The sequence below is a fragment of the Monodelphis domestica genome, chromosome 3 (genome assembly GCF_027887165.1).
Source record: "Monodelphis domestica isolate mMonDom1 chromosome 3, mMonDom1.pri, whole genome shotgun sequence".
In the NCBI taxonomy this organism is placed as follows: domain Eukaryota; kingdom Metazoa; phylum Chordata; class Mammalia; order Didelphimorphia; family Didelphidae; genus Monodelphis; species Monodelphis domestica.
Window position 1 is genome coordinate 80,198,172 of NC_077229.1, and position 22,595 is coordinate 80,220,766.

Consider the following 22,595-nt stretch of genomic DNA (forward strand, 5'->3'; position numbering starts at 1 on the left):
TTCCACTCAATTCTAGTTAACAGAATAATGTGCTAGGTCCTAGGGAAATTGGGGGAAAAAAGGAACCATTTCTGCCCTCAATAAGCTTGTATTTCATTTGAGGGAGAGAGAACCATAACAATATGAACACAGATGAGTAGATACAACTATAAGGAACAGAATGTTCTCTCTTTCCTTCTTTCTTCTATATACAGATAAGCAGATACAAATATAGGGAATGGATGTTTTTTTTTCCTTTTTCCTTCCTTTCTTCCATATATACATAGAAAAGTAGATATAAATATAGGGAACAGGATATCCTCTCCTCCTTTCTTCTATCAGGGAATGGATACTCTTCCTTCCTTCCTTCCTTCCTTCCTTCCTTCCTTCCTTCCTTCCTTCCTTCCTTCCTTCTATATATCGACAAGTAGATACAAATACAGGGAATGAATGCTCTTTCCTTTTTCCTTCCTTCCTTCTTCTACACATAGATAAGTAAATACAAATACAGGGAATGGAAGCTCTTTCCTTTTTCTTTCTTTCTTTCCTTTCTTCTATACATAGATAAGAAGATACACATACAGGGCTTTCCTTTTTATTTCCTTCCTTCCTTTCCCTCTTATCTTCCGCTTAAAATCAACACTGTGTATTGGCTCCAAGACAGAAGAGTAGTAAAGACTAGGCAATGGGGGTTAAGTGACTTGCACAGGGTCACACAGCTAAGAAGGGTCTGAGGCCAAATTTGAACCTCCAGGCTTCAGGCCTGGCACCTAGCTGCTCTGATAGGATGTTATTTCAATGGAATAGAGAACTCCCAAGGGAAGAAATTCCCTCTACCAATGCAGATGAGCACCTTGTCTACAATCTATAGTATGAGAGCTGCCTCTCTAGAGCCCTGAGAGTTTCAATCATTTAGTCTTGGCCACATAATGAGCACAGTTAGAAATGGGCCTAAGCCACGCTATCTCACCTGTAGGAGATATCAGGGGAACTGAGCCCTGAAGGAAACCTGGCAGGAAAGAAGTGGACGTGAGGAGCGAGATAATTCCAGTCCTTCCAGGTAGGGCAAAGGAAGGCCATGGAATGTTGTATACAGAGGAAAGCAAGAAAGCCAGCTTGGAAGGAAAGGAGACCTCGCAAGGGGCAGCAATGCGGAATGAGTCAGGAAAGATAGTTTGGAATGTAATGGTAAAGCAGGCTACCCTCCTTCCACCAGGTGATCGTCTTGGGGTACAGAACAGGACAAAGAGGTTTAGTCATGGGATGTGTGTGGAAAGGGGGACATTTGTTGCTTGATTATGCATAATTGTTATAAAGGGTTGTTTTTTTTTTCATTTGGTGGGAGGTGGTGTGAAGGAATGAAAAGAAATGCTTATTGATAAAAAAAAGATTTTTTTAAAAGGAGGAAAATAATCATTGAGACGATGTTCTTAACATTTTTGTCAGTCCTGGGATCCCTTCGGCACTCTGATGAATTCTTTTTTTTTCTTTTTAAATCCTCACCTTCCACCTTAGAATCAATACTGTGTATTGGCTCCAAGGCAGAAGAGTGGTAAGGGCTAGGCAATAGGGGTGGAGTGACTTGCCCAGGGTCACACAGCTAGGAAGTGTCTGAAGCCACATTTGAACCCAGGACCTCCCATCTCAAGGCCTGGTTCTCAATCCGGTGAGCCACCTAGCTGCCCCCACAATAATATTTTAAATGTATAAAATGAAATACATAGTTATTACTAAGGAAAGTAATTATACTACCACACACAGTCACCAAAATAACAAGTTTATGGATCCCCAGGTTAATAAACTCTGGGCTACAAAGGGCTATAAAACTATGCCAACCCTGATTCAGCAATACACAGTACTAGGTTTGTATTCCAAAAGAGATCAAAGGACTTATAGGAACAAAAATATTGATAGATGCTCTTTTTGTGGTGGCAAAGAACTAGAAATTGTGAAGATGTCCATTGATTGCAAAACAGTTGGGCAAGTTATGGCACATGACTGTAATGGAATATTTATTGTGCTATAAGAAATGATGAGCAATAGGGGCAGCTGGGTGGCTCAGTGGATAGAGCACTAGGCTTGGAGTCAGGAGGTCCTGGGTTCAAATTTGATCTCAGACACTTCCCAGCCATGTGACCCTGGGCAAGTCACTTGACCCCCATCGCCTAGCCCTTACCACTCTTCTGCCATGGAATCAATACTTAGTATTGATTCTAAGATGGAAGGTATTGATTAAAAAATAAGAAAAGAAAAAAAAGGAATGCTTTCAGAAAATCCTGGGAAGACTTATATGAATTGATACAAATTAAAGTGAGCAGAACCAGGTGGTTATTGTACACAGTAATGGCAATTTTGTCATGCTGATAAACCATGAATGACTTGGCTATTCTCAGCAAAAAACAAACAAACAAACAAAAAAAAGACAATGCAGAAGGACTCATGATGAAAAATGTTATCAACCTCTGGAGAAAGTCTGGATGGAGTCTGAATGTAGACTGCAGTACATTTTTATTTATTTTATTTATTGATTTATTTTTTAAACCTTCCTTCTTGGAGTCAATTGACTCCAAGGCAGAAGAGTGGTAAGGGCTAGGCAATGGGGGTGAAGTGACTTGCCCAGGGTCACACAGCTGGGAAGTGTCTGAGGCCAGATTTGAACCTAGGACCTCCCGTCTCTAGGCTTGGCTCTCAATCCACTGAGTTACCCAGCTGCCCCATGCAGCACATTTTAAAATTTTCATTTATTATTCTTGTTTTTTTTTTTGCTAGTCTATGCTTTCTTTTGCAACTTGGCTAATATGGAAATGTTTCACATGATTGCACATGTATGACCTATATCATATTGCTTATCTTAAGGATGGGACAAGAGAGAGAAGGCAGGAGGGAGAGAATTTTTTTTTAAGAATGCTAAATCAACAACATGGAAATAGGTTCTGATCAAGGACACATGTAAAACTCAGTGGAATTCTGAGTCAGCTATGGGAAGGGGTGGGGCAGGTGAAGGAAAGAATGGTTCTTGTAACCAAGGAAAAAATTCTAAATTGACTAATCAAAATTGTAAAAAAAAAAGAATGTTAAAATTTTTTCTTTATATGTAATTAAGAAAAAATAAAATAACAATTAGATGTAAACAAAGAAGAAAAGAAACCTTGGGCTAGATCAAGACTCTGAGAGACTTTAAACACATTTTCAAACATGAGATTTAGTGGAATTTTGCAGGAATTTACAGGATTGAAGCAGCAATCTGACATTCTATGTTCCCTGTGACAATGTATATCTAAAGTTCCCTTCTAACTCCAATGGTCTACTACCTTGTGACTAAGCCTAAAGGCCTGGGAAGATAATTCCTCAAACATCTGCCCCAGGGCAGCAATCCTTTAGGAGCCCACAAGTAAGTCTTTAAGTAAAGGTTCCCCCTCCAAGAGGGTCAATATAATGCAGTCAAGTGTGGAAATCTGCCACTACTAATAACATGACCTTGGGAAACTCTCTACCCTGTTTCCAAGTCTCAGTTTCCCCATCTGTAAAATGAAAGAGTTGGACTAGGTAAGTCTCTGAGGACTCAAAGCACTGGCCATCTGTGTTCTAAGATTCCTCCCAGCTCTGACATTCTTTATTTCCAAGGATTCTCCCAGCTTTGATAGCCTATATGTGAAGCTCTGATACTGGGTTCTAAGGGTCCTCCCAGCTCTGACATTCTCTGTTCTAAGCTCCCCCCAGCTCTGACATTCCCTGTTCTAAGTTCCCTCCCAGCTCTGACATTCCCTGTTCTAAGGAGCCCCCCAGCTCTGACATTCCCTGTTCTAAGCTCCCTCCAGCTCTGACATTCTCTGTTCTAAGCTCCCTCCCAGCTCTGACATTCTCTGTTCTAAGGTCTCTCCCAGCTCTGACATTCTCTGTTCTAAGGATTCTCCCAGCTCTGACATTCTCTGTTCTAAGCTCCCTCCCAGCTCTGACATTCTGGGTTCTAAGGTCTCTCCCAGCTCTGACATTCTCTGTTCTAAGCTCCCTCCAGCTCTGACATTCTCTGTTCTAAGTTCCCTCCCAGCTCTGACATTCCCTGTTCTAAGGAGCCCCCCAGCTCTGACATTCCCTGTTCTAAGGTCTCTCCCAGCTCTGACATTTTCTGTTCTAAGGATTCTCCCAGCTCTGATATTCTGTTCTAAGGACCCTCCCAGCTCTGACATTCTGGGTTCTAAGGTCTCTCCCAGTTCTGACATTCTCTGTTCTAAGGATTCTCCCAGCTCTGATATTCTGTTCTAAGGACCCTCCCAGCTCTGACATTCTGGGTTCTAAGCTCCTTCCCAGCTCTGCCATTCTGGGTTCTAAGCTCCTTCCCAGCTCTGACATTCTCTGTTCTAAGGTCTCTCCCAGTTATGACATTCTCTGTTCTAAGGATTCTCCCAGCTCTGATATTCTGTTCTAAGGACCCTCCCAGCTCTGACATTCTGGGTTCTAAGGTCTCTCCCAGCTCTGACATTCTCTGTTCTAAGGTCTCTCCCAGCTCTGATATTCTGTTCTAAGGACCCTCCCAGCTCTGATATTCTGTTCTAAGGACCCTCCCAGCTCTGATATTCTGTTCTAAGGACCCTCCCAGCTCTGACATTCTGGGTTCTAAGCTCCTTCCCAGCTCTGCCATTCTGGGTTCTAAGCTCCTTCCCAGCTCTGACATTCTCTGTTCTAAGGTCTCTCCCAGTTATGACATTCTCTGTTCTAAGGATTCTCCCAGCTCTGATATTCTGTTCTAAGGACCCTCCCAGCTCTGACATTCTGGGTTCTAAGGTCTCTCCCAGCTCTGACATTCTGGGTTCTAAGGTCTCTCCCAGCTCTGACATTCTCTGTTCTAAGGTCTCTCCCAGCTCTGACATTCTCTGTTCTAAGCTCCCTCCCAGCTCTGACATTCTCTGTTCTAAGCTCCCTCCCAGCTCTGACACTCTGGGTTCTAAACTCCCTCCCAGTTCTGACATCCTCAGTTCTAAGGGTTCTCCCAGCTCTGACACTTTTTTCCAAGGGCCTTCCAAGTGCTGATACTTTGAGACTCTACATAAACAATTATTTAGAGAAAATTCAGCTTCTGTCCTCCACCCACTCTAGGCAGTCTTGTCCACATTCAGACCATCTGCCTTTTCTGGCAATCTGATCTCTCCCACTGCACACTTGGGCCGACCTCCTCCCTCTCTGCCCCTTGGTAAACACAGATGGGAATCTATGATCATTAGGACTCCCCTCCCCCACTCTGGGCCACCCACCCCTGCTTAGGACAATTCATCTTTTTTTTTTTTTAAGTGGAGGAGGGGGTTTAAAGGGAGATTCATAAGGTATTATACAATCAGATTTAGGGCTAGAAAAGACCTCAAAGGTCATTGAGTCTAAACCACTAATTTTACAAAGAAGCCAAGTAATTCAACCCAAAGTCACCCCATATAAAGTGGCAGGGCCAGGATTTGAACCCAGGTCCTGTGGCTCCAAATATAGCAGCCTTTATACCGAATCACATTGTCTCCCTTCCCCCCAAACAGAAGTTTCATCAAAAAACAAAAGGAAGGTATACATACAGGAGCTACAGTCTAACTGACCATGTACTGGGGGGCCTTTTGGACACCCCCCAGAGGTAGATAGCTATTTCTGCAATGGGGAAACCAAACTGTTTGCTCTTCCCACTTCAGGTCCCTTAGGGATAGGAGGAGAGTTGGGTTTGGGGAAATGAGGGGCTCATTAGAATAGACCCAAACCCCCACATCTCTTTCCTCTGGCTCTCCACAGTGTAGGCGGCCAGGACTCCTTGGCCTTTCCGAAGTGTTCCAATCAGTGACCTAGTCTGACCAATTAACAGCTCAGTCATCTGAACCCTCTACCCACGCTGCCTCTCCAGGGAGGCCTCATTCCCAGTGCTTTCCCCTTTTGCCATCTGTCCTCTGGCTCCTCCCAGCCTCTGGCTTAAAGGAGAAGGGACAGCCTTTGAAGCACTATTGGGAACCCCCTGTATCCAGATTCGGTGATAGTTACTAGAAGTCGCAGTACCCTCTAGCTTTGACCACAGAAGGGAAATAATTGTGGAAATCTCACTGGTATTCAGTGGGATCCCCCCCCACGCACACACACGCATGCACGCACGCATGCACGCACGCATGCACCCACAAAACCCTGTCTCTGATGCTTACTACATTGCGTGACCTTTGGCAAGTCACTGAACCATTACTAAATCTCAGTTATCTCATCTGGAAAATAAAAGTTGGTTGAGAAGAAGACTGTGGTTCCTTCTAACTTTAGACCTATGATCTTAAGGAAAAAAGATGGGGGGGGGGTGACTATGGGTGAGACAGATTTGGAAGGACACTTAGAGGTCCTCACACTCTTCCCTGACTCCTTCTTCTTGCATGTAAAGCCTGGGCTCACACATGGAGAAAATCCCACGATCAGGATGCTTGGGGCCATCAACCTCTCTGTTTATTTGAGAAAAAGCAGGTCTCCTGAGTTCCCTTTTTCCACAAGATTTTGACCTCTCGGCTGCCCTGCCCGTCTCAGCTAAACTGTTCTGGTGTTGGTTTGGACACACTCTTCAATACCATTCAACAAGTGCTTATTTAATAAAAGAATGCCTTCCCCCCTCCCCGAGTATATCACATAATAAATGTGGCTTGAGGAGCAGCTAGTTGGCTCAGTAGATAAGAGCGCCAAGCTTGGAGACAGGAGGTCCTGGGTTCAAATATGACCTCAGACATATCCTAATTCTGTGTAACCCTGGGAAAGTCATAACCCTAGTTGCTTATCCCTTACTGCTCTTCTGTCTTGGAACCAATAATCAGTATTGATTCCAAGACAGAAGGTAAGGGTTAAAAACAAAAAACAAATGGGAGTTGATTAATGAAATCAGTTTCTTTCCTCAAGGAACTTCTATTTTCCTCACCATCCAGTTGCACAACCATGGGTGAGCCAGTTAACTCATTTTAAATAATTTCAGCTTTCTAATGTGTAAAAAAGGATAATAATACCGATTATCATAGGTAAAATATTTTTGCTAGTTTCTATGGTGTTTGGAGGGTAAAGGGCTTTTATGAGCCTTAACATGTCACAGTATGGAAATTTGGTACTCTCACTCCTATATGATAGGTCCAGGTTCTAGGACTCCTATTAAGATAGATCAAGCCTACTGGGGGAGTGGGATTCTAAGCAGATGATTGCCTCCTAGCCTCTGCTCTTCTTCCCAAGGTAGGAGAAATCCTTACCTCGTTTCTGCATGAAGCTGAAGAGGTCATCCAGGAATTCTTTTCTCTTGGGGTCCCCATCCAGTTCATATAGCTGTGCAAAAAGAGGGGAGACAGGGTTACTAAGGTATGAGGAACTGAGAGAGACATGGGGCCCTTCCCTCCCCACTCTGCTCCAGCATCCCTGGGCCTCCCTTGGGCAGATAGTCACTCTTATCCTCCCTCCAAATTTGGAGATCTTGGGTGTTCACAGGAAGGAGAGGGAGAGGATAGTCAACCACTCATTCAGGAAGCATTTATTTTGTGCATGGCATTGGGCTAGGCACCAAGGGTGCCAAGAAAGGCAAAAAACAAACAGTTTCTCCCTTTAAGGAGCTTATAGACTTATAGGAGCAGCAAGCCAGCATTGTGGATAGAGTGCTGAGCCTGGAGTCACGAAGATATGAGTTCAAATATGGCCAGTGACATTTATGAGCTGTATCACCCTGGGCAAGTCTCTTGACCTCTGTCTGCTTCCATTTCTTCAACTGTAAAATAGGAATACTAATAGCACCCAACTCTCAGGGTTATGGTAAAGACCAAATGAGAAAATGATTGTAAAGTGCTTAACATAGTGTAGGGCACACAGTTAAGTACTACTTAAATGTTAGCCATTATTATTATTAATAAGTTCAATGCAGCAGGCAAATCAAACAATGTTCACAGAAGACATACAAAGTAAATGGAAGGTAATCTTGGAAGCATTGAAGAGAGCCAGAGAAGTCCTCTTGCAGAAGGGTGAGTTGAGGGCAGCTAGTTAATATAGTGGATAGAGAGTCAGGCCAAAAGATGGGAGGTCCTGAGTTCAAATATGGCTTGAGACACTTCCTAGATGTGTGATCCTGGATAAGTCACTTAACCTCAACTATATAACCCTTGCTGCTCATCTGCCTAGGACTTGATACTTCATTTTGATTTTAAGACAAAGGGGTTTAAAAAAAAAAAGGAAGGTTGAGATGAATCATGAAGGAAGCCAGAGCAGCAAGGGGATAGAGATGAAGAGGGAGATGCATTCTGGGTATGGAGGAGAGGCAGGACAAAGGGAGAGGGTCTGGAAATGAGTGCCCTGTGGGAGGAACAGCAAACAGGCCCCTGTAAGCTGGCTTATAAAGTATGTAGTGGGGTGGAATGTATAAGAAGACCAGAAAGGTGGCAGTGATGGGGGCAGTTTATGTAGACTTAGAACAACAAACAAAGGATTTGCATTTGCTCCTGGAGGTGACAAGGAGCCACCAGAGTTTACTGGAGGGGGAAGCTGGGTTTGATATGGACAGACTTGGGCTCTAGGGAGATCATCTGGATTAGAGGGTGGCCTGGAGCGGGGAGGGACTTGAGGCAGGCAGATCCACCAACGGGCTATTGCAATAGTCCAGGGGTTCGGGGATAAGGCTCTGGACTGGAGTGCTGGCAGTATCACAGGAGACAAAGGATGTACACGAGAGATCTGCCAAGGCAGAAATGACGAGTCTGAGGACAGACTGACTTGAGGCTGATACCTAGAGGCTGCCAGCTTTGGCTGATGGAGAAGATGCTTGATACCACCAACAGTAACAGGAAAGTTAGCGAGTGGAAAGGCCTGGTTTGGGATGGGAGGGCAGATAACGAGTTCTGGTTTGGACATGTTGAATTTCACAAGTCCAAAAGACGAGAGAGCTGAGAGGAAGGGGAAGGAGGGGGTGCCTGGAGATCCATTTGGCAAAGTAAGGAAGATGGCTTCACACTCTCTGGGTAAAGAAGTCCTGCCTGGGTTTGCAAATAAATTTGTGGGGCAGATTAGATGAACTGTGAAAAGAAAACCCCTGGGTTGATGACTGGGAAGGGGACCCAAGAGCTCATTTAAGCCCAGAGCTCTGTCTATTGTGCCAAGGCTTCAAGACATGAGTAGAAGGCCTCCCTCCCATCCCAGAAACCAGGAGGCTCTGAGCGCCTGGGCTGGTAGATGAGGCAGAGATAATTAGAGAGGAATCAGAGAGGAAGGGGAGGGGGTGTTTGGGGAGTGGGGGGAAGGAGGGATGAAGCAAATACCAGGCTTTTAGATTAAACACTCAGGAATGCAGTTTGGACTCAAAACAGGGGAAGGGGGAGGCGCGGTGGAGAAGATGAAGAGAGAGAAGAGACAAATATTGAAACCAATAATTAAACCTCCCCAGGAGCTGGTGGGCGGGCAGGCAGACCTGGGGTGGGGGGCAGGGGGAGCCTGTCATTAAATCCAGAGGATCCTAGGCGACCACTCCAGCTGATGGTGAAAGGCCAGACTAGGGATGAAGGAAGCACATTACTATATAGCCTGCCTGTGTGTACAAGTGTATATGTATGCCCTTGGATAAGTCTCCACCCTTCTCAGGGCCTCAGGTCCTTTACGTGTATAAAGAGGGAAGTCATCTAGCTGGTCCATAAGGTTCCTTCAGCCTCTGACACTGACAGAATTTCCTCACCCATGTGTTCTAAGTGGATTTATAGCCCAACAATAAGCTTCACAGTTTTTGGCCTTGGTAGAGATCCCAAGATTCCTAGAAATCCAAATGAGTACAAGCTTGACATGAGGCAAGGTACTGAGGGAATGGAGAACACTATATTCTAGCAACTAGAAGGGCCCTTAGAATCCAGGATGCCAGAGCTGGAAGAGCTAAGGAACCCAGAATGTTGGAGCTGGAAGAGCCCTTAGAACCCAGAATGTCAGAGCTGGGAGGGAACTTAGAACAGAGAATGTCAGAGCTGGGAGAGTCCTTAGAACAGAGGATGTCACAGCTGGGAGGGAGCTTAGAACAGAGAATGTCAGAGCTGGGAGGGAGCTTAGAACAGAGAATGTCAGAGCTGGGAGAGACCTTAGAACAGAGAATGTCAGAGCTGGGAGGACCTTAGAACAGAGAATGTCAGAGCTGGGAGGGAGCTTAGAACAGAGAATGTCAGAGCTGGGAGGGTCCTTAGAACAGAGAATGTCAGAGCTGGGAGGGAGCTTAGAACAGAGAATGTCAGAGCTGGGAGAGAGCTTAGAACAGGGAATGTCAGAGCTGGGAGAGACCTTAGAACAGAGAATGTCAGAGCTGGGAGAGACCTTAGAACAGAGAATGTCAGAGCTGGGAGGGAGCTTAGAACAGAGAATGTCAGAGCTGGGAGGGTCCTTAGAACAGAGAATGTCAGAGCTGGGAGAGACCTTAGAACAGAGGATGTCAGAGCTGGGAGGGAGCTTAGAACAGAGAATGTCAGAGCTGGGAGGGAGCTTAGAACAGAGAATGTCAGTGCTGGGAGGGAGCTTAGAACAGAGAATGTCAGAGCTGGGAGGGAGCTTAGAACAGAGAGTATCAGAGCTGGGAGGACCCTTAGAACCCAGAATGTCAGAGCTGGGAGGGTCCTTAGAACTCAGAATGCTGGAGTTGGTAGGGCCCTTAGGACAGAGAATAACAGAACTGAGAGAGCCTTTAGAACCCAGAGAGACAGAGCTGGAAGAGCCCTTAGAACCCAAAATGTCAGAGCTGGGAGGGTCCTTAGAACAGAGCCTGTTCGAGCTGGGAGAGGCTTTGAACACAGAAGGTCAGAGCGAGAAGGGCCCTTAGAAACCATCTAGTATAACTCCTTCATTTTAGGAAGAATATTAGATTTAGAGACAAAAAACATGAGTTCAAATCCCATCTGTTATTACTTGTTTAACTTGCTCTAAGTTCTTTAACCTCTGTGGGCCTCAGTTTCCCAATAAGTAATATGAAGGGGTTGGACTAGATGGACTTTGGGACCCCTTCCAGCTCTCTATGCCCCAATGATTGTATGACTCCTTCCTCCCAAGAGCAAAATCCTAACCAAGTTCCCCACTACAACTTCTAATCCTTGTCCATCTCCAAATCTCCTGGATTTGGGGAGGAGAGCACTGCTGAGGCCCCACATGGATGGGGGAAGGGGGATGCTGTCTTGAGGCCTGACAAGAAGATCTATGTGGGGCCCAGGCCCAGGGTCCCCAGCTCCACCTCCAACCTTGTCAGGCTTTTGTCTGTGGACCACACCCAGCGCCAGCCTGTGGCAGCCCCACATTCCTGGCCTGATTTATGGGCCCAGTGTGGGGAGGCAAACATCCACCACATTGCCTTTTTCGGTGGGGGGGTTCAGCCTCTCATCCCAGGCCCCGAGGCCCTTCCTGGGAAGTCCTTCAGGAAGGAGGTCATCAGGCCCTCCTGCCCTGCAAAGACAGACTGGCCTTGTGGACCTGAAGGGAGACCCAGGGCTGGAGCAGGTCAGGGTCCTTTAACTGCACTCCCCACGCACGGGGCACTACAGACCAAGATGAGGGGGACAATCACCTCAAGTTCTCCTGGGTCAAGGGTCACCACCCTCTGAGCTTCTACAAGGAGCCAGCCCAGCCCCTTGGAAGGCACACAGTCCGTCTGTCTGTCTGTCCATCTCTCTCGCTCTAATGGATACAGACACTTGGTCTCCTGAGGGCTGGCTCCCCCATCCTCCTTCCCTTTCTCCCCTCTCTTTCCCCAATTCTTTGCCCTTGGGTCCCTTCCTGTTTTCTGTCTCTCCCCCACTCTCCTTCCCTCCTGTTTTTTTGTCTTGCCCCTGGTTCCTTCCACTCCCTCCTCTCTCGCTTCTCTCTCATTCCCTCTTGTTTCTCCCTCCCTCCTTTCCCCCTCTTCCCCTCTCTGCAGGAAGACTCCAGTTAGGAAGTAAACCAGGTCCTTGCCTTTGGCCAGAAATCTGCACAAACACCAGACACCAATTAAGATGAATTAATTATCTGAACAAATAAACCACAGACTGTTTCCGGATAAACGCTTCTGGGGCCCTCCTGATGGTGGGGAGCTCCTCACCTGCCCCCTGGGGACTGTCTGGGCCCCAGCACTGTTCTCTTGGGGCTGGAGGCCAGGGGGGGGTCCTTGGAGCTGGATGAGGAGAGGGGGAGGGGGCGGCACACACCGGCAGGAGGTTCTCACCGGCTCTGCAGCCTGGCAGATCTCAGACATTCTGACGCTACCCTAGAGAGAGGCCCCTCACTCAACCACCTGGGGTAGGGTAGGGCACCTGCCGCTGGCCTCGGGCACAATCCCAGGCCTCTGGGCTGTGGCTTTCCTCAATGGCCACCTTGAACAACTGCCAGGTGAGAGGATGGTTCATGGAACCAATCCGGGGACCTAATTCCAACTCACCATCTCACAGCCAGGACCGCTCGCTGCCTCTATGGACCACCCCAGAACAGGGAGCTGTCTGTCTGTCCATCTCCACCACTCACACAGACACTTGGCCTCCCCTAGGGTTGGCTCCTCTACTAAGACTCTTTTCCCTCCTTTTTTTTCTCCCTCCCTTGAGTTTCCTTTTTTCTTCCCTAACTCCACTGCTCTCCCTCCCCTGCCCCCAGTGCCCAAGGGGTTGTGACCAATAGTAAAGGCAACATCAAGGTCTACTTTTCCTGTAAAGTGAGGAACCTCCATTAGATATTCTAAGGCCCTCCCAGGCTCTGCCATTCTACAGACCCTCCCAGTACTGACATTCTATGTTCTAAAAGTCCTTCCACCTCTGACATTCTGGCTCCCTCTGATATCCTCTGTTCTAAGCTCCCTCCCAGCTCTGACATTCTCTGTTCTAAGCTCCTTCCCAGCTCTGATATTCTGTTCTAAGTACTCTCCCAGCTCTGACATTCTCTGTTCTAAGGACTCTCCCAGCTCTGACATCCTCTGTTCTAAGCTCCCTCCCAGCTCTGACATTCTCTGTTCTAAGATCCCTCCCAGCTCTGACATTCTCTGTTCTAAGCTCCTTCCCAGCTCTGATATTCTCTGTTCTAAGGTCTCTCCCAGCTCTGACATCCTCTGTTCTAAGCTCCCTCCCAGCTCTGACATTCTCTGTTCTAAGCTCCTTCCCAGCTCTGATATTCTGTTCTAAGTACTCTCCCAGCTCTGACATTCTCTCTTCTAAGCTCTCTCCCAGCTCTGACATCCTCTGTTCTAAGGGTCCTCCCAGCTCTGACATCCTCTGCTCTAAGGGTCCTCCCAAACCTGCCATTTCCTATACTAAGGGCCCTTCCAGCTCTGACATTCTCTGTTCTAAGCTCCCTCCAAGCGCTGACATTCTCTGTTCTAAGCTCCCTCCCAGCTCTGATATTCTGTTCTAAGCTCCCTCCCAGCTCTGACATTCTCTGTTCTAAGCTCCCTCCCAGCTCTGACATTCCCTGTTCTAAGGTCTCTCCCAGCTCTGACATTCTCTGTTCTAAGGTCTCTCCCAGCTCTGACATTCTCTGTTCTAAGCTCCCTCCCAGCTCTGACATTCTCTGTTCTAAGGTCCCTCCCAGCTCTGACATTCCCCGTTCTAAGGTCTCTCCCAGCTCTGACATTCTCTGCTCTAAGGGCCCTCCCAGCTCTGACATTCTCTGTTCTAAGCTCCCTCCCAGCTCTGACATTCTCTGTTCTAAGGTCTCTCCCAACTCTGACATTCCCCGTTCTAAGGTCTCTCCCAGCTCTGACATTCTCTGCTCTAAGGGCCCTCCCAGCTCTGACATTCTCTGCTCTAAGGGCCCTCCCAGCTCTGACATTCCCTATACTAAGGGCCCTCCCAGCTCTGACATTCTGGGTTCTAAGGCTCTCCTATCCTTTCTACATTCCAAGGGTCCTCCCAGGACCTGTATTTCCCATGAGGCAGTTCCTTTCCTCCACCAAATCCAGGAAAAGGGGCACCTATCACAGTGCAGGGGAAAGAATACTAGCCCCAGACTACAGGAGAAGTGGACACCAGGACCCTCAGGTCCTAACCCAATCTCAGTCACTAATTTACAGTGTGGCTCTGATCAACTAGGTTCTCCTTGAGATGCCTCGATTTCCCAAAGAAGAAAAGGAGGGAGTTAGCCCTGAAGATCTCCAGGATCCTTTCCAGGCTCTAATATTCCATATTCTCTTCTACCTTGAATAGCCCAAGGTGACTCCATCGTGACTGCCCTGAGGTCTAGGAGGGGCCAGGGAAGCAAGGCCCAGAGAACAGTAGCAGTCTCCCCATCATCCCAGTCAGATCTAGGACTCCGCTCAGTAGCAAAATTTTATAATCAAAGAATGAATCACAAGATCTGGATCAGAGATTTCCACTTGAGGCTAGGGGGGCCTTCGACTTCATCTAAGTCTGGCCCTCTTCTCCAAGCTAAACTTCAGGCTCAGAGAGTGACCGGCCTAAAGTCACATAGCTAGACAGTTTTTTACCTCTGTAAAATGGGAATAACAATAGCACCTTCCTCAGAGGATTACTTTAAGGATCACATGCATAATTTGAACCTATGTCTTCTTGATGCCAATGGCTCTAGTAACAGGTGTCAGAGAGCACTTTGTCCAATCCTTTCCCAAAGTAAGATCCCCATCAATGACAGTTGGGACAAATGATCACTCTACCTTCACTCGAGGACCAGCAAAGAAGGGGGAACCTCCCCACCTCCCAGAAAGCTGCCCTTTTCATTGGAACTTCCGAAATTATTTTTTGAAGCTTTTCCTTAGATAAACTCCAAATCTGCTTACCTGTGTCTTCCCACTACTGTTCCCAGTTCTGCCCGCAGGCACCAAACCAAACAAGATTAATTCCTATTCTTCATGACAAGCTCTTCAAAATATTTAAAGACATCTACCATCTTCCCCACATTCACCTCCATTCTCTACCCCCATCTCCCCAAGCCTTCTCTTCTCCAGGCTAAATATCTCCAGTTCCTAAAACTAGATGACTGGCATATTGCTCACTCTGGAGTGTGAAGACCCTATTTCAAATTCTGATTCAGTGGAATGAGTAATCTCTTTGGACCTCAGTTTCCCAATATGTAAAATGTAGGAATTAGGCTTGATGGCCTCTCAGGTCCCTTCCACCATGATCCTATGGACTGATTCTATTTCTTATCCCATTGACTGATTCCGGTACTGTGGGGCCTTGAGATTCCTCATCTTTCTGGTTCTACCATCCTAGATTCTTGCCGGTTCCACCATCCTAGTTCCCTCATCTTTCCGGTTCCACCATCCTAGATGCCTCATCTTTCCGGTTCCACCATCCTAGATCCCTCATCTTTCCAGTTCCACCATCCTAGATCCCTCATCTTTCCGGTTCCACCATCCTAGTTCCCTCATCTTTCCGGTTCCACCATCCTAGTTCCCTCATCTTTCCGGTTCCACCATCCTAGATCCCTCATCTTTCCGGTTCCACCATCCTAGTTCCCTCATCTTTCCGGTTCCACCATCCTAGATGCCTCATCTTTCCGGTTCCACCATCCTAGATGCCTCATCTTTCCGGTTCCACCATCCTAGATCCCTCATCTTTCCGGTTCCACCATCCTAGATCCCTCATCTTTCCGGTTCCACCATCCTAGATGCCTCATCTTTCTGTTCCACCATCCTAGATCCCTCATCTTTCCGGTTCCACCATCCTAGATCCCTCATCTTTCTGGCCCCACTATCTTTTCTTCCTTTATGAATTTCAGCTTAGTTGACTTGACCTCAAAATTCAGTGGGTAAAATTTAACCCACCTGCCATTTGTAGATGGAGGGGTCATGGTCAGAAATCTTTAGGAATGATGGTGGGTCAGGGTTTATTACTAGACTAAAACCTGATATTTTGTGTTTCTAGTCAGGGTTCTAGGAGATCCGTACTTTGCCTCAATCCATTCAGGGATGCAAAGAAGTAGAAACAGCCCTGGGCTACTAGTGGGAAGGCCTGAGTTTCAGGAGACTCAGCATTTCTGCCCTTATCTTAAGTGACCTTGGGCAAATCACCTCCCCTCTCTAGGCCTCAGTTTCCTTGTCTGTAAAAGGAACTAGATGAGATGATCTGAAGGTCCCTTTAAGCTCTAAGACCCTAGATTCTAGGCTCTGGGACCCCCTTCCTTAGGTCTGATGAAATCTGATGAAAATAAAGTCTAGTTCAGCCAATGATTCATGGAGTGACATTGAGTAAGTGACTGCCTTTCTCCAGGCCCCTCTTGTGAAGAAACTTCCCTATTCCTGTCAAGTGTAAGACCACGCTTCCAGGCACCCAGGTTTGCAATCTCACCGTCATCCTCCCTTCTTAACTCCCTCCCAAGGTTTGGTAATTGTAGCTCCAAAATCTCTCGACTCTCTGACTCCTACAGTCTGCTCTCGAATGGCCACTGCCCAGTTCAGATTGCCATCAAATCTGGCCTCAGACACTTTCTAGCTGTGTGATCCTGGGCAGATCGCTCAATTCCTTGCCTGCCTCGGTTTCCTCCTCTATAAAATGAGGACAATAATAGCACCTACCTCAGAGGGATGCTGTGAAGTTCAAATTAGATGATAACATATGTATAAGCGCTTTGCAAATCTTAGAGAGATATATCCCTTTATATATTTGTATTTATATAAATATTCATATATATACACACTTCTATAAATGGGAATATACATATTTATATCTTTAGAACAGAACATTTCCAAACTGGGGGTTGGGCAGAGGGGATAGGGTGGAGGTATCTTAGGCTTTATTTAAAACTCTTTACAATTTGATTCCAATTTCTCATTCCTGACTCATTTCCCATGAACCCCTCTCATACCAGCCATTCCAGTCAAACTGGTCCCCCTGTTGTTGCCAGGACCCAACAGTCCATCTCCAGCTTCCCTGGTGTTGCAAAGACATTCCTTATCCTCATTCCTGAAATAGACTCCCCTCCTGACTCCCACAGAGGCTCAGCTCAGGTGTCAACTCCTCCAGGAGGTCTTCCCTGATTCGCCCTAATTGTTGGGGCTCCCCCTTACAATGGTGAAATGGAACCGACTCCCTTCTGCCCAGGAGGACAGAAGCATTTGGAGGCCAGGGAGGAGTCTGTTTTTCTCTTTAGGGTCCTGGGAGTGGGCACCAGGGCTGGCACCTAGTAGTGGGCAATGAATGACAAGATGCTTCCTGAATGGAGATGAATCTGGCCCGGATGACCTCGGAGGTCTCCCTCTGGTTCTAAATTTCTCTAATGGTACGAAGATGGTTGGAGCTTTGGGAAGAAAGGGAAGGGGGTGGGGGCCTCGGGTCTGAAAGGCAGAGCGTCTGAGTCTGGATCTGGGGGGGAAGGGGGCCTCTCCAACTGCCTTCCGGTAAGCAGTTAAGTGCTCAGCGAGGGGGCTGTTATCAGACATCAATGGCCGGAGCTAGAAAGCAGCTGTGTTGAAAGAGGAGCTATAAAGCCAAAATGGTCAAAGGCCCCGCTGGGCCAGCCATGGGAAAGGCTTCTGGGGAGGCAGCCCGAAGGTCAGGAGAGACGGCCACTAAAACAGAAGGCAGTAAAGGACGTGCCAGCTTTATGGGCTGGACAGCCAGCCCCCGGAGGCCCTCCAGAGGCACCTCTCCCCGGACCCCTCCCAGCCTCCCAGAATGGGGCTCCTGGGGGGGAGGGATCCAGGAAAGTGGGCTCTAGCCCTGGTACGGCCCGGTCTTGGCCTCCCCTAGACCTTCAGCTTTCTCTTCTATAAAATGAAGTGAGAGTGCCCACTAGTCTACATTCTCTAGTTCTAAATCCCATCCAGAGGGGCAGCTGAGTGACTCAGGGGTTGGAGAACCAGGCCTAGAGCCAGGAGATCCTGGGTTCAAATTGGGCCTCAGACACTTCCTGGGCAAGTCACTTGACCCCCATCGCCTAGCCCTTACTGCTCTTCTGCCTTGGAACCAATACGCAGTACTGAATCTAAGATGGGAGATGAGGATTTAAAAAAATAAAAACAGCTAAAAAGTAAAATCCCACCCAGGGCCAATATCCTGGGTTCTGTGTCTTAGGTTCTTCTAGCCAAGATTCTGTTCAATTCATCCAACTTTGATTAGGATTTCCTATGTTTGAGGCACGGTGCTGGGCCCTAGGGTAGGAAAAAAAGAGCATGGCCCCATCACTGTGCCTGTCACCTTATAGTGTACGGGGGAGGGAATGGAATTCACAAACTCATGGATAAATCCAAGGCAGGGAGAGAGGGAGGCTACCGAGGACTCCAGTCTTCCAACATCTTAGACCCCACTACATAGTCTTCCATCAGGTGGCATTGACCTCCTTAGAAGTTCCTTCAATATTATCAAGTGATAACACATGTATAACCCAGTGGAATTGCTTGTTGACTCCAGGAGGAGGGAGGGAATATGAATCAAGTAACCATGGAAAAATGTTTCAAAAATTAAAAAAATAAAAATTTAAGTTTCTTCCACAAAACCCTCCATCATCTCCAATCTCCAGGAATTTTCCCTGGAGGGTCTCCTATGCTGGGGATGTGGTCTCTCCTCAGCTCACAAAATCTTACCTTCTGCAGGAAACCTCTGCTTTTCCTAATTTCCTTTACAAAAAAAAAAAACCACCCCCCTTGTTTAGTATCTTTCTTTCTTTCTTTCTTTCTTTCTTTCTTTCTTTCTTTCTTTCTTTCTTTCTTTCTTTCTTTCTTTCTTTCTTTCTTTCTTTCTTTCTTTCTTTCTTTCTTTCTTTCTTTCTTTCTTCCTTCCTTCCTTCCTTCCTTCCTTTCCTTCCTTTCCTTCCTTCCTTCCTTCCTTCCTTCCTTCCTTCCTTCCTTCCTTCCTTCCTTCCTTCCTTCCTTCCTTCCTTCCTTCCTCTCTTTTTCCATGGTTACATGATTCTTGTTTTCTCCCTTTCCTCTTCCCTCCCCCCTCCTGGAGTTGACAAGCAAAAGCAATTCCATTGGGTTCTTAATATCATTTCTGAGGGGGGAAAAAAAAAGCAATAAGGTAAGAAACTTGCCCAGGGTCACAGAGCCAGGAAGTGTCTGGAGCCAAATTTGAAGCCAGGTCCTCCCACTCCAAGCCTGGTGCTCTATCCACTATGCCACCCAGCTGCACCCCCAATCTCCATTAATGCTAGCATTTCCCCTCCATTCTTCAGTTCTAGACAAGCTGTAGATCTAGAACTCATCTGCCTCAGTAGTCTCCCTCTATTATACTGGAAGCTCTTTCAGGGCAGAGACTGCCTTGGGCTGTTCTTCCTCTTTTCAATGCTTAGCAGAATGACTGGTCCATTGAAGATGCTTAAGAAATGTTTGTTGGTTGACAAAATACTCTGGGAAGAAATGCCCTGGGCCACCATTCTCTATTTTGCTCTGCCATCTTGTATTTCCAAGTTCCCTCCAGTGGATTCAGAAAAGCATGGGAAGACTCCTAGGAACAAGTGAAGAGGGAGGAACGTGGAACCAGGGAAGCCTTCATCGCAATGAAGTGAACTTGATTAAAGCGCCAAAGTGAAATTGAGTGGTGTGAAATTAGAACGGCCCAGGGCGGCCTGGGGAAGAAGAGAAGTCCTTCTTTTTGTTGGAGAGGTTATGGGATGTCTTGAGTGCCGTGGAATGGATCAACCAATTCTGTTGAATTATTAGACTTCTTCTGCCCAAGCAAAGGGCTTATTCACAAACTCAGGGGACACAAAACCCAAAAGGCAACCATAACCCTTTAAAAATCAAACCAATCTCTAGCTGGGTGCCGATAGAGGATCTCTGGTTCTCATTTTCCATCGGCGTTTTCTTCTCTGACCCTTTCGGCATGGCCCCAAGTTCTCCCACAAAGGGCTCAAACCCAAGAATGCTGGCTCTGGAATCAGAGGCCCTCGCTGAGTTTGGACCCTGGTTCCTGATTCCTGTTGCTCGGGTGGCCATGGAAAGTCACATCTCCTGGCTCCGAGGCTTGGCCAGCCTCACTTTAATCAGGGAACTAGATGGGATGATCTCTAAGGTCCTGGCTCCAGCTCAGAATTTTATGGTGCTGGATCTCTGCCTATTTTAGATTTTAAACTGATGGGATGCTCATCCCTCTCTTCCCAGAGTAACCTTCAGAGGTATTTGTGGGATGCCTGCACCCAGTGTTCCCCCTTCCCCATTTTGGGGTGTGGGAAAGGTGCAGCTTTGAAGGGATAATTCTGGTGGGTGCGTGACCCCCCTGCCCCTGGCCTCCTGGGGCCCCCAGCCAAGGTCAGCCCTAGCCAGAAGTCCAGGAAACACCCTCCTTGCACAAGGCTTGTTTGACAAAGATAAGCCCCGATCCCCCCACCCCACCCCAGACACAACAGCACACCATCGCCTTATCATCCCAAGCAGCCTGCAGCCCCCATTCAAGGTCTGATTTTTGGCCCATGATCCTTTAGCCGATGGAGAGTGGGTCCGATGGCCCTGGTAAGTTACAACATCCGGGTGAGGGGGCAGCTCTGGACAAAGCGGGTCTTCAAGAGTTCCACCATTCTATACTTAGAATAAATGACCCACAGTTCCCATTTATGGCTAGCTTTGCATCTGCCTCATGCCTTACATGGATTGTCTAATATATCATTAAGGAAGAAGATCCAAATACTCTTATCCTTGCCTTATAGGCCCAGGACCTGAGGCTCTGGTTTAAAGTGAGAGGACTAAAAAATGGTCCCATCAGAATTTGAACCCAGCCCCCCTTTTAAAACCCTTTTTCTTTTGTATTAGAATCAATCCTGTGTATTGGTTCTAAGGCAGAAGAGTGATAAGGACTAGGCAATGGGGGTCAAGTGACTTGTCCAGGGGTCACACAGCTAGGAAGTATCTAAGGCCAAATTTGAATACAGGACCTTCCATTTTTAAGCCTGGCTCTCCAACCACGGAGCCACCTTGCTGCTCCTGAACCCAGTCCTTCTGACACAAAGTCCAATAATCTCTACATTCCAACGTATTGCTCTACGTTCTTTTTCCCTTTTTGTTTTTTCCAATCCTTAAATTTTTTTCAGTTACACGTAGAAATAATTTTTGACAATGGTTTTCTAACATTTTAGAGTTCAGATTTTCTCCCTCCCTCCCTCCCCACCCCCAAGGCAATGAAGAGTCAGATAGAGGTTATACCCATACTTTCATGTAATTCATATTTCCACATGGCTCATATCATGATAGAAGAGACATTTAGCACATACAATAGAAAGCTCACAAAGGAAATAGAGTGAAGATATTGCCCTAGGTGCAGAAAGTCTTTCTAGCTTTGACTTTCTAGGTTCAAAGGGCTCTTTCAGCTCTGGCATTCTCTGTTCTAAGCTCCCTCCCAGCTCTGACATTCTCTGTTCTAAGCTCCCTCCCAGCTCTGACATTCTCTGTTCTAAGCTCCCTCCCAGCTCTGACATTCTCTGTTCTAAGCTCCCTCCCAGCTCTGACATTCTCTGTTCTAAGCTCCCTCCCAGCTCTGACATTCTCTGTTCTAAGCTCCCTCCCAGCTCTGACATTGTCTGTTCTAAGCTTCCTCCCACCTCTGACACTCTCTATTCTAAAGTCTCTCCCAGCTCTGACATTCTCTGTTCTAAGGACTCTCCCAGCTCTGACATTCTCTGTTCTGAGCTCCCTCCCAGCTCTGACATTGTCTGTTCTAAGCTTCCTCCCAGCTCTGACATTCTCTGTTCTAAGCTCCCTCCCAGCTTTGACATTCTCTGTTCTAAAGTCTCTCCCAGCTCTGACATTCTCTGTTCTAAGGACTCTCCCAGCTCTGACATTCTCTGTTCTGAGCTCCCTCCCAGCTCTGACATTGTCTGTTCTAAGCTTCCTCCCAGCTCTGACATTCTCTGTTCTAAGCTCCCTCCCAGCTTTGACATTCTCTGTTCTAAAGTCTCTCCCAGCTCTGACATTCTCTGTTCTAAGGACTCTCCCAGCTCTGACATTCTCTGTTCTGAGCTCCCTCCCAGCTCTGACATTGTCTGTTCTAAGCTTCCTCCCAGCTCTGACATTCTCTGTTCTAAGCTCCCTCCCAGCTCTGACATTCTCTGTTCTAAGGACCCCCCCAGCTCTGACATTCTCTGTTCTAAGGACCCCCCCCCAGCTCTGACATTCTCTGACCCCCCCAGCTCTGACATTCTCTGTTCTAAGGTCTCTCCCAGCTCTGACATTCTCTGTTCTGAGCTCCCTCCCGGCTCTGACATTCTCTGTTCTAAGGTCTCTCCCAGCTCTGACATTCTCTGTTCTAAGGACTCTCCCAGCTCTGACATTCTCTGTTCTGAGCTCCCTCCCGGCTCTGACATTCTCTGTTCTAAGCTCCCTCCCAGCTCTGACATTCTCTGTTCTAAGGACTCTCCCAGCTCTGACATTCTCTGTTCTAAGGACCCCCCCCCCCCCCAGCTCTGACATTCTCTGTTCTAAGGACTCTCCCAGCTCTGACATTCTCTGTTCTGAGCTCCCTCCCGGCTCTGACATTCTCTGTTCTAAGCTCCCTCCCAGCTCTGACATTCTCTGTTCTAAGGACCCCCCCAGCTCTGACATTCTCTGTTCTAAGGACCCCCCCCCAGCTCTGACATTCTCTGACCCCCCCAGCTCTGACATTCTCTGTTCTAAGGTCTCTCCCAGCTCTGACATTCTCTGTTCTAAGGTCCCTCCCAGCTCTGACATTCTCTGTTCTAAGCTCCCTCCCAGCTCTGACATTCTCTGTTCTAAGCTCCCTCCCACCTCTGACATTCTCTGT

The 22,595-nt window shown here is 47.3% G+C and overlaps 1 protein-coding gene across 5 annotated transcripts in view; it reads right to left on the bottom strand.

The window, feature by feature from the left end:
• The window catches only part of ARID3A (AT-rich interaction domain 3A), a 92,351-nt gene that overhangs the window by 19,303 nt on the left and 50,453 nt on the right, over positions 1-22,595 (bottom strand). For all 5 annotated transcript variants that reach the window (XM_056822262.1, XM_007489388.2, XM_007489386.2 and 2 more), the window contains exon 4: positions 7,206-7,278. In XM_056822262.1, coding sequence (XP_056678240.1) covers positions 7,206-7,278 — 73 coding nt within the window. The remainder of the gene's footprint in view (positions 1-7,205; positions 7,279-22,595) is intronic.